Source organism: Dermacentor silvarum, chromosome 4 (assembly GCF_013339745.2).
Source record: "Dermacentor silvarum isolate Dsil-2018 chromosome 4, BIME_Dsil_1.4, whole genome shotgun sequence".
Taxonomy (NCBI): Eukaryota; Metazoa; Arthropoda; class Arachnida; order Ixodida; family Ixodidae; genus Dermacentor; species Dermacentor silvarum.
In genome coordinates this window covers 33,579,310-33,595,075 of record NC_051157.2, presented here as the reverse complement: position 1 = coordinate 33,595,075, position 15,766 = coordinate 33,579,310, and the positions used below count along the sequence as shown (strand labels likewise).

At 48.6% G+C, this 15,766-nt stretch overlaps 3 protein-coding genes across 4 annotated transcripts in view; 2 read left to right on the top strand and 1 right to left on the bottom strand.

Moving 5' to 3' along the window:
- The window catches only part of LOC119449747 (Krueppel-like factor 3), a 128,548-nt gene extending 116,031 nt beyond the window's left edge, over positions 1–12,517 (bottom strand). The window contains exon 1 of one of the 2 annotated variants that reach the window (XM_037712996.2): positions 12,377–12,517. In XM_037712996.2, coding sequence (XP_037568924.1) covers positions 12,377–12,385 — 9 coding nt within the window. In that variant the 5' untranslated portion in view covers positions 12,386–12,517. The remainder of the gene's footprint in view (positions 1–12,376) is intronic. The other variant, XM_037712997.2, reaches the window with a different exon arrangement.
- Positions 1–15,766, top strand: part of LOC119449746 (peptidyl-prolyl cis-trans isomerase 7-like) — a 403,577-nt gene that overhangs the window by 191,235 nt on the left and 196,576 nt on the right. The window lies entirely within an intron of this gene.
- The window catches only part of LOC119449744 (uncharacterized), a 51,137-nt gene continuing 47,982 nt past the window's right edge, over positions 12,612–15,766 (top strand). Inside the window, exon 1 of the mRNA XM_037712990.2 lies at positions 12,612–12,861. Coding sequence (XP_037568918.2) covers positions 12,612–12,861 — 250 coding nt within the window. The remainder of the gene's footprint in view (positions 12,862–15,766) is intronic.

The window sequence follows — 15,766 nt, the reverse complement described above, 5'->3', positions numbered from 1 at the left end:
TGTGTGTGTGTGTGTGTGTGTACTGTGCCCGCGGTGAGCGCCAGCTGCGGCCTCCACGCCCTCTTGACTGCGCGCATGCACGCACGGCTGCTGCACGTGCTTCGTTCGCCGAACGGGCTGGCCGCTGTGGTGGCCCTGTTCCGAGGGATGCGCGCACTTTCGGGCCACGTTTATGACATGGGGGCCCAAGCGTATACTTGAGCCACGCGCAGGGCCTTCGGAGCTGTTCGGTTTGAATCGCGTTCTGAATACGCTCGTCGGTTGGTGACTCGTCCCTATAACAATTCATTCTATGCGACGTTCCGCAATAATCTGGTACTTTAGCGGAGGCTTGTACAAGGCGCGCTGTGGCGCTCGAGATTGCAGTCGGAATTGACGACGCCCTGAGGGGAAGGGAGGAGAGAAGCGCAGAGTGTAAGAGGGTGGGGGAAAGTGGGCGCTAAGAGCGAGTGAGTGAGTGTGCGCGCACCTTCGAGGTGGTGGAGGGGTCGATCCCCTGCCGCGTGTCTCGCTCAAGGCGGGCACCTGAACTATCCCGCGGTCGGTAAAGGACGCGCATGTTCGCAGCGATCGCGCCTTTTATTTGTTCACGCCGGCTATGTAGCTTCCACTCAATAGCAGTATCATAGCGAAACGGAGTAGAGACTGGAACGCACTTGAGAAGGACAAAAACCTAGTAAGGAACGCAAGAGCGGGTAGACACACATCTAATGTAATGTATTTATAACGGCCGGGCCGGGCAAAGACGGTCTTATATGCGCTTGCACGTAGCGGCCTCAACAATTACAAATGCCCAAAACCATAATGTAACTCGAACTGGAAAAAAAAAAAAAGAAAGCAGAAAGCGTGACCGTCACTAATGATAACGGAGATAACGCCCTTAAAGTGACAAACAGCCACTCAGAACATGATTTCAGATAACCCCACTGATGGAAAGATCGTCTATCGTATTGGCTAGAACGGGCCCTATTTTTCTCATTAAACGTAGATTTATATTTTTAAATCTTCACTAAAGGTCACGAAAAATGACCTTTGGCGCCCCACGCGGCAAAAACATGAACGTACTTATGGGGTCTACCACGTGACATTCTATTAGTGTACGCGGTTCCAGGTCTTTTTTATTAATATTGAAATGCAGTAACATTTTTTCTATTATAAGTTTTGTTCTAACTTAGAATGTGCAGGTAAGCCTTCGTTTGTAGTGAGCAGAAAAGTGGAGCTGCCTTCGCCTTCGTTTTCGATTAGTTGGCTTGGCTCGTCTATCGACAGAATAACGACGCCGGAGGCCAGCCAGCCATGACGTAGGCGTGTACTCAGGAAAAAACGCGCTAGAACTATAAGAAAGGTCTGTACAATAACGCATACCTATTGTACCAGTCTATTTACCTTTAAATGTGGTTGGAAAGGTGACAATATAGGTGGCTAACCACAGTTGCACTCCCTCCAGAGAAAGCAGAACAATGGACAGCTTTCACAATTTGCGAGGCGAGCTATCGGCATCGCTATCACATCTCAGCGTTGCTGGAGGATGGATTCTTGTTTTTTTAGAGGCTGCTCAGATCGAAAAATTCTGCTTACAAAATATCCACGCGCTTTTGGAAGAAACTGCTGCAGGGTGTAAACACTACCGAAGGTGAGCTTTTCGTTCGCGCTATAAAAAAATGGGTCCATAAAAATCGGTTGTCAGTCCCTTTAATAAATACGAGATTTCTCTAGGCCCCGAAGGGCAAAAACTTTTACGAAGTGAATCATATTCAAGTTTAAATTGCACTGCCTCCGTCAATTTGTTTACTTCCCGGCTCTTACGTTTTCCCTGTTCTTACGTTTCTTTTTCTTTTTTTTTCTTACCCGCGGCCCTACGAAGAACTAATCAGCCAAACGTAAACACGTACGAATTTAGGACGACGGCAAGGGGCAGCTCGTTAACCTATAGGTGTGTTCTCTCCTAGTTAGTTATTGCGAAAGGTAGATTCGCGGCCTTGGTGGTACAACATGTTGCAAGAAACGGCGCGAACAAACACACAGAAGGGAGCGCACATATGTGCCGTGTCTTTCTGCCACCCGTGTGGCTATTTACGCTATCCTTTGGAATGTGTCGTTGCAAGTTGCAACAGCTCGGATTACACAAACACGACACATTCCGCAGAGCCAACCTCCGCGCCTTTCAAACTAAACTTGCCTTGTCAAGCCACCGTGCAACTAAACGTAAAACTACCGCTTTTTGTTTGTTTTTCTATCTATTTTTTTTTCTCTATAATGCTGAAGCGACTCGCGCGGTTCATATCCTTGTCGTTCATTCACCTACAGCAGTTGCTTGACGTCCGACACCGGATCCATCCAAACTGATGGAGGTCAGATGCGAGAGACCTCCACCTCACTCCGTTTTATCGAATGTCAAGCTATTCTCCTGTCTGGACCCCTTGCAGCTACGCACCGTCTTATCGCGGGACGCCGCTTGAACGACGCTGTTGTGCACTGCGGTTTCTGTGGCGCGCCGTCTCATCCTTTCTTTCGTCGTGCCTTATGGCGCCTCCGAATTCCTCATCCCCACGCGCTATGCCAGTGATCCAAGCATAACGCACAGAGACAACGTTCACTCGTGCCGTTGAGCCGGTGTTGGTGACAATCAACGACTACATCTTTGGCACGCATCGAGAACCAGCCACTCTCTGAAAGGCTCCATAGCCAAAATATTCAGCGTGCCAGGGAGCGAAGGTCACATTGTTTTTTTTTTTTTTTCTTTCAGAAAACGTTAACTGGATATGCGACGTCATAATAAATGTTCCCAGTTTTTTTTTTTCCCTTTCTTTTTTCGTACACATGCGCATCTACTTTTCTCCCCTTATCACTATCTTCGCTTTCTGCCTCGCCTTTTGTTTCCCTTCCCCTTTGCCCCAACGCTGAGTAGCTGGCTAAAACACGGTAGCTCAGACCGACCTCTATGCTCCCCCTTTCCCTTACAACAAATCTACCGCTCTTTCTCGCGCTACTATTCGGGTGAATGCTAAATTTCCATTTTCTCGTGAAACTCAAAAGTACAGCATTTTAAGCACACAGCTGCACGCTAACACCACTCCAGCCTTTTTCTCTATTTCTCTATGGCAGCGCACTGTCTGCTTGGCGGTGCCTAGCGGTACCGGCTTCCGTGTCGGTCGGTCGTGAACGACAACGAAATCGACCACCGCGGCAAATGAAGCCATGCAGCCGCTGTCACCACGCCGCACTGCAGCTGATCAATGTGCAGACAGCGGGACAGAATTGGTGAGAAAGAGAGAGATAAATAGAAGAATGGGAAGGCGGGGAGGTTAACCAGACGCACGTCCGGTTTGCTACCCTGCACTGGGGGGAAGGGGTATAGGGATGAAAAGGGAGAGAAAGGAGATAGAGAGAGCACAGTTGCACGCACATTTGAAGGTTCGCACCAAGTCTACACACGGTCGCCAAGACCTGTCGACTTCACTTACTGTAAAAACGCGTTCGTCGCTTTCTGTGCCATTGACGCGTACGGGATGCGAACTAAAACAAGAGAATCACAACTCCGGGTGCGGACATGAGTGTTTCATGCCGAAGCGAGAGCAAACTATGAGACCCTCCTGTTGATTACACAACGGCTCACGAGTGACAGTAAAGTCGGCCTCCTGCGAGGCACGTTTTCGTTCGAGACTTTAGAAAAGAAGATGGGTCTGTGGGGCCAACCTAAATACGTGACGAGTATCCCTTACAAAATGTTGCGAGGGGAACTTTCGACGGACTCTGCACGGTCGTTGAGGGTGCACAGGAGTTTATAATCTTTGAGAAGCTTTAATTAAGCATCCCGAGAACGTCTACAAGTTTCCGAAAAGTCAATGTTGAAATAAGAACGCTTAATACCTGAATCGGGTACCTGGACTTCGGTTTCTGCATATATATATATATATATATATATATATATATATATATATATATATATATATATAATTTTTATTTTTCTATTGAGGTACAAACAGCACTCAGCATGTACCAAGCTCATAAAAATGCACTCCCCTTTTCTTGCGCAATCTGCAGAAAGAGTGGCTGGGAAACGTTTTGCAGTGTTTGTAGCTTAGCGTTAAGGCCCCTAAATTTAGCAATATTTTAGTCATCTTAGCGACAACCTTGCTTTTTGTAGCCTTACAGACATTTTAGTAGTAACGTAAATAGCCTGTAAATTGCCTTAGTAAAGTTCCGCGAGGGATTGTGGCTATGTTGAATGCCTCGCCACCATTTTATCCCGAGGTTGACATATGCGCCTCCATTTGTCGCGACTTCTACAGATACATGGATGAGCTTATTAGTGAACAATCTAAGTGAATCAATAGGCTCCTTTTCCAGGCTGAGCACAATCTTCGGATCTGTTGCATTTTAGGTAGTCAGGGGCTGTTTTAGATAATCACGTTCCAAGCTGGTTGAGTCGTTATCACAGCAGGTAATTGAAAGCTATAGTTTGAAATAATAATAAGGAAGACGTCTAGAACAACTAAACATAAAAAAGACAAAATTCAGGGCAACTCATCAACATCACTTGGAGACTGCTCGCGAAAATGTTTGTGTTTTGGGCCGCAACCTGACGACTTTGTCTAATAAAAAATACCAACGATGACGTCATTTGACTCGTTCTATCGTGGCACTGGTGGCTGGACCCACGTCACAGAAGAGGCAAAACGTAATTCGCGCCTCATTTGGTTAGCCTGCGCGCAACGTTAGCTCCGACTATTATATTTGTTCAAGTAGAACAGGTTTGGAACAAGAATTTTACTAGGGCAATTCTGGCTATTTATATGTTACTATAAAGTATAAGGAGAAATTGAAGTTCACATACCCAAGTCGCGGAATAAACGTACTTATTTCAAGATGAACTTAGATAAAAAGTAATGTACTGCCATCTGACGGGGCAAAAAAAGAAAAAGAATAAGGTGCTGACACTAAAGCTTTCTGAATGGTAATGAGTTCTTGTGCACCTGCGACCATACAAAACTATGCTTTCTCGAGTTGCCTCGTATATGTCCCGCTATAAAGTGCTCGAAATAGTAAAATCGGATAAAGAAAGATGCTGATCGAAAATGTCGTTTACTCGGTTTTGCTTGCCTACTGCTATCCGTAACTTTCTTTGTTGCACAACTAGCTTTTAGTATCATCCAGGTAGTGTTGGTCAATCCGCGTGAAGCAGTTCGAACAGCGGGCGAGACTAACCTAATATTGTGCACAAACGTTAGCGCACTGGAAAACCGACTGCAGCGACATCCTGCTTTGCGCAAAAGTATTTACAGTGATAGCGCAGCTAAAGGAAAGGCTCAGTGCACAATTTTTCATGCGAAATGCGAGCGGGTGCGATATGAACAACTCCCAAAAAGTGATATTTTTCGATACCGAAACTATAGAAAAAGCGACGCCATAACAGCTAGCTGGCAGTGACGCAGAACCCGGACTCGTTCTCAGCCGAACCGAGGAGCAGAGCTCACTTCTTCACATGCGTAGTGACTTCTGCGTGCAGCTGCACTTCCAAGACGTTTTCGCATATTTTAAAGGCAAGGAAAATGTCACTGAGACAGCACGCTGGGTGCCATGTCCGATTCTGGGATTGACGTCATTACTGATATCAGTGAGCGACTTTTGGAATTGACGCCTCATCGTGTAGCTGTGTGGCATAGGGTGCCCGTCGTCTGCTACGGAGCAGTCTAAAGGTTGTTAATTAAAGCTCTGTGTGGTTGATAGTCTTCCGGCTTTGGTACAGTTACCATCTAGTACACGTTTTTAACAAACAGCACTCAAGTGAGATTTCGTTGCCAGTTGGCCTTCACTTTAATTAGTACTCTGACTACTCTTCTGCTTAACTGCGATGGAGTCAACGCAGATTCTGTACTCCGTTCCAGCTTTTTGCCTGCGTTTGTCTTTGAATCTTTTCCTGCTAGCACGAGTGCGCGCTCACGTTGCAGGACGGAGACAATGACCCTAAACCTGCATCACTGTTGCCGATTTCCGAACCCGTTCAGGCCTCAAAATCAGACATTCGCTATGCTCATTTTCTTTTCGTCGTGAAGGCGGTTATATATAGAACATCAAGCGATTGAATTTGCTAGATCGATTAACGATGATAACCATGCCTTTATCGTAAAGGAGAGACTTTAACTGCACAGTTCACGATACTGCGATTATTATCGCTCTCACAGTCCCCTTTGTGTAACAGGTCCAACGTCAAAGCGCATCTCTACTGACACATACGTGGCTGCTAATAAGGGTCGTCAGTGTCAAGTCGAACAGTAGAGACAAGTGCAGCCCTTACACGATACTTTGTTACGAAAAAGAAAAACCTGTCTTGCTACCGAAGCTCGCGTGCAGTCATGGAAGATAGATAGTTTCATTCCGCTGTCGTCAGTCGTTTCTCAATACAATTCAATTATCTGTCAAATGACTGATTCGCGGAGCGCTTAATCAAGCAGATGATCTATTCAACTTAGCTGACTCATTCAAGCTACGATAGGGAGCCGACTTTTGAAACGGCGACTGAACAAGACTAGACAGCTGCATAAACCGGATTTGTTACATCTATACACTCCTCAAAGAAGGCGCTTGTGGCCATAACGTGGCGCAAAATAACTTGTATCTGTGTTTTATCGCCTGGTCAGACTTTATTGTTTATTTGTTCGAAAAACATGATGTTTCATATATACGCTGCCTTCCAGAAAAACAACCCCAAAGGTATACAGATGCACATTCTGCAGAACAGGCTTAAGGCAAATGCATGTCATGGACGCCAGACCATCGATGGAAGTTTTAAAATCAGGACAACGCGAGCAAGGAATCGATAAAGTGGTGGAGATAAACAATGAGAGAATAAATTCGCACGGCGAAAACAGAAATACATATTTTATTTTTAAATCAGAGGACACATAAGCACATCTTACGAGTTGTGAATGCGAAAGCATTAATGCCCAACTGAACGCAGCTGAACGGTCCTTCGAGTTATGAACTCCTCGCGGGCAAGCGAGCGCGTCGAGAGGCTTGGACAACTCCTCCTAGATAGCACAAGGCCGGTGCACTTTGATCCGTGACGTCATGCTACCTTCCCCGACTGCCATAGAATCTCCCGAGTAAGCCCAACACCTCCTATATACTTGTGAAGCCGCGGTCATTTTGACGTCACCGCTTTCGTCGTTTAGCCCAGTGGGTAAGACACTCGGCTTCTGAGCGTGGGGTCGTAGGTTGGAAAATCACTACCGCCAACGTTTTTCCGTTCGAAGCTACTGACTTTTTTACACATTAATTTACTTATAGCAATTACCGAGGCGCATTTAGACCGCAGGCGAGAGCTTGTGCGGACAAGGAACGCGCGGATAACACAGGCTTCCGAGAACGAGGGTGACGCGGCGTCGCGGCGATGCCCTCTCCCCCCACGCAACACCTGGCGCGCTAATGTAGAAGAGGCGTTCCCTTTCGCCCTCTCTGCTCCGTCGAGGCACGCTCATGACGTGGCGTCGCAGCCAATGGGAATTTCGTTGCCGTTTCTCGCTTGTCGAGACGACAGACGCCGGCTTTTTCGCTCAATGGGCCATTTGATGCTCAAATTTACTTACAAGCGACGTTTTGTTAAGAAACTAACTGGAACGCCAATGCATTTCTCCGCAAAGTTCGGGAATTAATATCTCTAAACTGGTGTCATCCCGAGAATTCGTTCCAAGTGGATCCGCCTTGCGAACTCCACGGCTACAATTTGTAAATTGCAATATGGGCCATCAGGTCATTAGTTAAAAATTTAATTGGTGATTTTTGGATAATTATTCGATTAAGCATTTCAATTTCTTGTGCAAGTAATGTCCGCCTCTTCGAATAGACCAGCTCATGAACTAGAATTGTGCTATCTGCCACAGGCAACCTTTAATAATTTTTGAAAGTGTTCGCTGAAACACCCTGTGTATAGTTAGCAATTTACCGATGAACGAGGATTACTATTCATTTTGCAAGGAACCAAGGAGTACTCAACCTAGCACGTTCTGATAACTTTTGTCTGCGCCCAAAGCGGCCCTAACACGCGAAAATGCAACCTGAGACGACATATTGACGAAGCCGCGTTACGCTACAATTGAACGCGAAATTCGAAACCCTTCCTTTCATTTCGTCCGCTAGTAAATAACATTTTCTACTGACAAATAGATCCGCATAGAGTCTAGTGAAAATATGTCACCAATTCGAACAGATTTAGTGTAGCTCTTGAGTGCGCCTTTAATGTTACACGCTCACTGGGTGCGTTAACATCATCTGATGTCGGTGGCAGACAAAAAGTTGACATAAAGGCATTGTTCTACGCTCTTAACGCGGCGTCCAAAGAAGCAGACCCGCGAAGCTAGGGACTCCGCCGATGATGTCTAGCTTCTTTTGCTCCAACGAAAAGCCAACATTTTTTCTCCCTCTTTATAGCAGGGCAGACAGAGGCGCCTGGCACACGAATGAAACTGGCATCCCTCACGACTAGGTACAATGACGTCCCGAGAAAGGCGCTCCGAATAAATAGCAACAAAGAAAATAACAGACTCGCTTCTCCAGAAACGACCACAAGGGGCACGCCCCTTTTTCCATGCGGTCACATATGACCGTGCCTTTTCCGTATGTATTCTCGCAAAAGCACTTGCTCGTCGCCGATCGCTTGCTTCTCAGCGGCGTGCTATGCAAGCGTGCGGCGTTTCGACATGGTGTGTGCGTACGCAACCATGCGCCCTTGGGACTGCCCATAACACGGTGCCCCTACCTCTAAAGCGTCACTGACGCTACAGGTAACGATTTCGCGAGTATCGCCATTCGTGCCTCGATTCAAGGATAGGTTTACGGTAGCGCGATTAAAAGACAGGACAAAAGAACACACACAGGGACACACACGGCGACGTGGTGTTCCTGTGTGTCTTCTTTTGTCCTTTCTTTTAATCGCGCTACCGTAAACCTATTCAAGATGCGTTCCCAACAAGCCCACATTGCAACCCTCGTGATCGATTCAAGGGATGGACGAAGCGTCCCGCCTGCTTGCTTGGCATTTCGGTGTGTTCTGTAAGCACACCGAGTCCCGAAATCACTTGGTGGCAGCCCGGCAAAGAGATACACATAACAGGTGATTACTAATCTGCAAGCCAGTAAGTCACCCGCCGAAGTGACACAGCTGATAGGGCACTCTGCTCTGCTGCCGAGTACGAGGTCGCGGGTTCGTTTCCGGAACACGGCGGTCGCATTTTGATGGCACACTAATCACTGCCAAGCGCACATTACAGGATCAGTTAAATCATCAAAACATCATTCATTACATTGTCACTATACACGCTCAACGCGTGGACTTTCTGCCCTCGCTGGACACCAGACGTGTACGATGTCCACACTTCGTTTTTCGAAACCTATTCGTATCTGTTTATACTATTTCGCGATTTGGGTTTCCTTACCTATCCCTATTCAGCAGCAACGTCATTTGTTGCTTCCGAAACACCATACTAAACTTGGATTTCGGGGGTGCATGCGTACAGTTCTTCCTCAAAGTGTAGTCTGCTCACATAATCCATAAAAACGGCTGAAAGCGAACACGCAGAGTACTTCTTCATCTCTGGCATAGATTGCGCGCGGGTACATACTGGAATTTCGGCTCCATTCACATATCAGACGAAGATGCCGATGCTCTTAACTCGATAAACCGCATCCTGCATTACTCCAGCCAGCACGAAACTTAAGATCTGTACGTTACTTTTGTTTACCAACCGTTAGAACAGACCTCAAATAAAAACGCGAACGCAGTTCATTCAGCGGCAGCAACAAAACGCGCTGTTTTCGGCTTCCGAAACGACTCACGTATCGCAAGCGCTTTAGCACAAAGAAAAAGAATATAGTACAATGGTTAATGCCAGGGCATCTATCTGACAAGGAAAGCCGGGCCGGACTCCGTAATGATGATGTTGCTTATTATCACTACTTGTTGCTGGGTTAGTCGGTTCATACTTATTACGGAGTAATGGGACGCGAAATAAAGTATTATTATTAGCTGAAAGTAATCCCTGAAATGGAAAACCCCGTGCCATGTATTAAATACCATGCCGTGCACTAGCGCAACTGAACTAAGCGGAAAGGGAAGAAAGTAGGGACAGAGACTTGTCTTAACACGATCGTCGGTGGAAAGTAAATTACAGGAACAGCTCGGCTATATCGATGCTCACATAAGACGGCTAGGCCAAGTTGACTGACGGGTGCTGCGAAAGGAGGCAGGAAAATACAGTGCAAATGCGATGGACTGTTCTATGCGCTGGCAGAGCGCAGTGACTCTGCCCGCCACGAAAGCTAACACACCGCAGCTGCGACTGACAGAATCGTGTCTGCCCCCTGGTAGCCACTGCGGTTACATTCCAGTTGGCGAATTCATGACACGGCAAGCCTATCAGAACAAGGCACTCTCAAATCACGCCTGTTGTTAGCCCATGGTATCTGCACTCCAATTTAATGGGTAATGTTAGTAGATCCTGTGACGCCGGTGCGTTGTTTCCACTGTGCTGACAAATGCAAAAAAAAAAGAAAAAGAAAGAAAGCTGACAGGCCGTTCACCCGGTGAAGTGGAATAAGCGTAAACAACGACACGTCAAACGAGCGAGCACATAAACATCAGCGCTAAACGAAACTGATGTTGCAGCGGCCAGTGCGGCTATAGGCTGCTGTGCCCAAGCGCCAGCAAGCAGGAAACACTAGGCCACAAGTCCGCGAATACAACTGTACTGTGTTTGTGCGAGATGCCGTAGCAAAAGGGAGGGCCAAGACGAGTAAGTTTCCAGTATGAAGGGATTGCGCAATCGGGCGGAAGGAAGCACGACATATCGGGAGAGTTCGTTGGTCGGGGCGTCGATACGCACCCCTCTCGGAATACGCCGATACGCATCCGCCGGCTAAATGCCGACGGCCGCAGTTGGGAGACACCTCTCCGTACGCGACCAATCTTGGGCGGGAATACCCGCTCTTCTTCCGTGGTATCAAAGAAGTTGCATCCACTAACGCAGCAAGAACCACAACGTGGGGATAAACCTCTGCTACGGCGATGTCTAGTCGGGCGACCCACCTTCCATCACTGCGGACGTGAAACCACGACACTTGCCGAGAAGACCGGCTGACGAAGGCGGCTTCCGTTGTGCTGCCAAATCGAATCGTACTGCAGAAAGGCCTTGCGTCACGAAGCTGATGGGCCGACGGGATCATTCCTCGAGTTCACGAAAGTCTCCTCACTGAGTGCTTGTATTTAACTTGCCTCACTAAGTTTTAAAGATGCGGAGGGATCTCATGCAGCGTCCTTTGATATTAGTGAACGCACTAGGTGTGGTGCCTGAAGTACAGCTGCTCCTCGGCATAGTTGGCTGTGAACCTTGCGTCGAAGCAGAAGAAATGAGCCATGTGTTGCGGGCGCATTCGAGCAGACCTTCTGACACCGTGCAGAAGTGAGAACAGTCACTGTAACAACTCTCTTATACTACAAAGTGGGTATTACTGTCTCATGTTCCACATCAGGACGTTTACACACAAGTGCTAGGCACTTCCCGGCAGTTTCGCATACACCGACTCCATTACGAAGTCAGCTACAGGTGCGTTCTAACCCAGGAAATCCGTCACTCGTTGGGCATCACAATGCAGCTATCGACATCCGCTGTGGTCCTGTCATCGAGGACGGCGAACGAGCAACAAACGAGCTTGTGTGACGTTCCGTGAGTATCTGCTGCGCGATCCAAGCGAGAGAGAACCGCGCGGATTCACATCCGCGAGCTAGGTTAGCTTCAAATTTACGTTGCGCGACGGCTAGAGAAATTCGACGCTGCTGAAGGCCGGCGTCGCGCCACCGTTGAAGTGGCGATGTAACAAGTGTGCATCGTTGTCCAGAGTCCGCGAATAAATAGCTGAGGCAGTGCGCGCACGTCATCTCCCGCCATGGGTAAAGCTCGTGATCACACGTGCGGCCGGTAGCGAGGAATGCAGCTCGCAGGGGGGTGCGCGAAAAAAAAAAGCAAAGAAAGGAAGCCGTCGGTTCTCCTCCATCGGGCATCGGACGCGCGGGGGACTGGACGAGCGAAGCGGCAAGCAGCGCGATACGGTTCAGTGGGAAATGTCAGCCGCCCGATCCTGACAGTTCGGTGCGATTCGCAACGCACTGGCCAGAGCTCGCGAGGCAGGCGTCGTCGTTCGCGCGTGAGATCGTTGCCCCCCCGTGACTGCGAGAGAAGGCAGGCAGGTGACGCAGCTCGGGCTGCGTATACGTCAACGGCCGCCGCCGTGGCTGCAGCCTTCCTACGAAGGGGGGCTGCCGGCGGCGAGCACCTGACGTGCGTGTACGGGGCAAGCCGATGCGAAGAAGGGAGCCACTCACCCGAACCATACAGAGGCGCCGATCAGCGCGCGCAGAACCGCACGGGCACGGTCGGCGCGGGCAGCGTAATCCAAGGCACTCACACGCGCACTACCACGACGACGAGCACAGGCGACGACGACCTTCGCCGGCCCTTCAGGCACATCGTATTCCCGCATCCGGCGCCCTGCTGCCGCCGCTGGCTGGGCCGCGACGCCGCCGCCGCAGCCGCCATGCTGGGAGGGTTCGCCGGCCGATGGCTGCTGCTGTGCTGCTCGCCACTACTGAGAGCGGCGGACGTCGTCGCCGCCGCCGCCGCGAGATGCCCCTCCCTCCCTCCGCCGCGGCAGCAGCGAGCAACCCCCGGCGGCGCAGCCAGGCAGGTGGCCGGCGCCTTGCCGCCCGCCGCGCCCTCCGTCGGCGCACGGCGAAAGCGCTCGCGGCACGTCTCGCGTTCCCGTGGCCGACAGCACCGAACAGCTGTTTCGTCTCAATGGATCCGGACGGTGAGTCGCAGGCCGACCTTCGGGGGTCGCTGGCACCGAGGCACACGCCGCTGGGTCGGCACCAGGGCGCTGCCGTCGCGAACCCGGCGCCAGCAGCCGTGCGGGCGGCGGTGCCACGCGCCGGCACCCACCTGGATGTGTCGCGTGGCGCGAAAGTGGCCGCGTTTGCTGTTGTAGTTTATTGGCTGCGGTTTCCGTTGTTTCCCTTGCCTGTAACTTAACTTTGCAGGTTCGAGAATTCTGGGCGAACTGTGCAGTATGCATGCTCCTTCAAATACCACGAGGAGGGTGTACTACAGCGTTTTGAGCTATTCAGAATTGCGCCCACTGGGGGACACCTTCGCAATAGTGTTCTTAGCAAGCTCATGGGACTAAGTAGCGCTTCACGCATGCAGCAGTTTTGCTCATATGTGCCAATACGTTGCTTTTAAAATTTTTCCTCGCCACTCTTTTTTTTTTTTTTTTCCTTTCAAATTTCTGATCACGCAGATTTCTCACGCGCTCGCGTCCGTAGAGAATACCAACGAGAAAGTGCGGAAATGCAGTACTACGGGCAGTCGTAGTTTCGAAACTTGACGTTGAAAGTAGCATTTGATAAAGGACCCGAAATTAGTCGGCGACGTGCGAGGCTTTAACGGTCACTCGAGTCATTTAAACAAAGATCCGGTAATGTCCTCCCGCCCCGAAGAAACCGGTCTTTCTGAAGAGATCCGTCCGGAGATAGTTCTTGCCTTTTCTTCTGTTTCATTTCTTTTTCCCGCTTTTCCTTGCCAGCGCCTTTTCCATTCCTCAGCGTTGCGACATACATGTTACGTTCACAATATTAAAGGGACATTTAAATAGTCAGGCAGAACACATCCCTGATGTCTGCCCATGTAAGCGAAGCCTTCTCCATTTTAGACAACGGTGCATTGAAGCACAACACATGGTATGCAAAATGCGCAGGTCTCTTTATTTACACATTACTTTTCTTCTTGTTCCGCAGCTGTCTGGATCTTCTAAGGGGGCGCCATTCACAACTGAGACAGTGTCTTCTGCAGTCTCTTTTATATAAGTTTGATGGTATACGTCAATTCCCTCTTTCTGATTGGTTAGTAGTTGAAAGTACCTTTTCCAGGTATATGCGAAACGCATCTGCTCTTGCTATACTGCCGAAAGACCCCGTGCTGACGAGCTCCGCTCGTTTAAATCGCTTTCTACTATGCACAGGCGTCTTATATCACGTGAGTGAAATAAGACGTATGTAGCGCCCAACCTTTAGTCAAACGCCACAGTAGACCAGAGCTGACTAGATATGCATCAGAGGTGTAGGATATGTGGTTAGCATGGAGTGCGCTCCCAGCAAGAAGACAGAGGTTTGAAACGGACGCCAAAATTGGGGGAAGAATCCAGGAAAGCTTCACTTTAAAAGGGCAATACTAAGTTAGTTCATATCACTAAAGTATACTTTCGAAACTAAACTTTTATTTGTGTCATCTCCAGGAATTTGGTACATTGCTCCTTCGGCTATCTGTCGTACTTCACCGCAGCGCACCAGCGTAACTCAAGGAGCAGCATTTTCAATTTCAGAAGGCGGTCCGAATTTCAACAATTTTCAGTTAGCAACGTCGAGAGGGTACGCCTTGCTATTATCATGCGCATTTATGGCACTTAATCGCGGAGTCTACGCTGCGACATTGCAGAATGTTAGCCAGCATTAAAACCCTACTATAACGTAGCATGAAGGTGCCTAATAAGTGCCGTAAATACGCATATTCTTAGAAGGGCATACCCTCTAACTCTGTTGCTAACTGAAAGTTGTTGAAATCCGGGCGGCCTTTTGAAGAATCATTTTTTAATAATGCTGCTTATTGGAGTTACGCTGGTGCATTGTGGTGAAGTTCGAAATATGGCCGCAGGGGCAATATCCAAAATTCATGGGTATGGACAGGAAAATGTTCATTACTAGCAGAGAAAGTAAGATGTCCTTTTGTTGAGTTTCGCGCCGAAACCGCAAGGTTGGTATGTGAGTGTGACGTCACAGGTTCCTACGTAGTTCTTATGTATTCGGGCCATTGTGACGCAGTAAAAGTTTTCGAAACTTCCTAGGTTGAGCCCTTGTTCCTTTTTTTTAATGCAGTATAGTTTATTTTTAGCAATTAACTAGACCCGAATAGAAGCTTTCGATATCCATGACGTCACGGCGAGCTTGTGCGAGAGGTTCAGGGCAGCGTCGCCACCGGTACTAATGCAGAAACATAGTTGTGTACATCATAAACAAGAACAGATCACAGCATGATTTATCTTAACAACTTTTATATCTCTATATGAACAGGTTTTGGCACGTAAAACCCCAGAAAGAAGAAGAATACCTATATTGCTGCAAAGTTTATAATTATCTGTTTATATGATGTCATTCAGTGACTTAATTTTTGTTTATTGCTACGTGCAGTTAATAAGTTATTCTGCAGTATGCCTGAAACTGATAACATGTATGAAGTGTTCGCGGCTACGACGATTCCACTTTTACTTTCAGTGGTTATGCCGTCACATTAAGAGACATTTCGATTATTTAAAGGAGTAAAGAAATGTAACAGCTGCGCCCTTTCGTCACCATTTCAAACAGCCGCGTATCACCACAAGGGTTGACTGATGCAGTCGACACGGCCAAGAGCGTCGGGATCTCTTCGATGTCGCGTCGAAGCGTTGTCAGCAATGACATGCAGTGCGTGTATGACTGAATGCAGTCGGCGTTGCCGCCTTTACGTGCCTATCACAGCGAAGCAGCTGTATAGAGTCTTTGGGAACGGACGTTACAGGGTCATATCGAAGCTCGCGAACGAGGTGGAGACGACAGTGCACTCGACTACCCGTACGCTGCCGTCGTGTGACACGCGCTCAACCATTTACGAGCATGTTTCTTGTC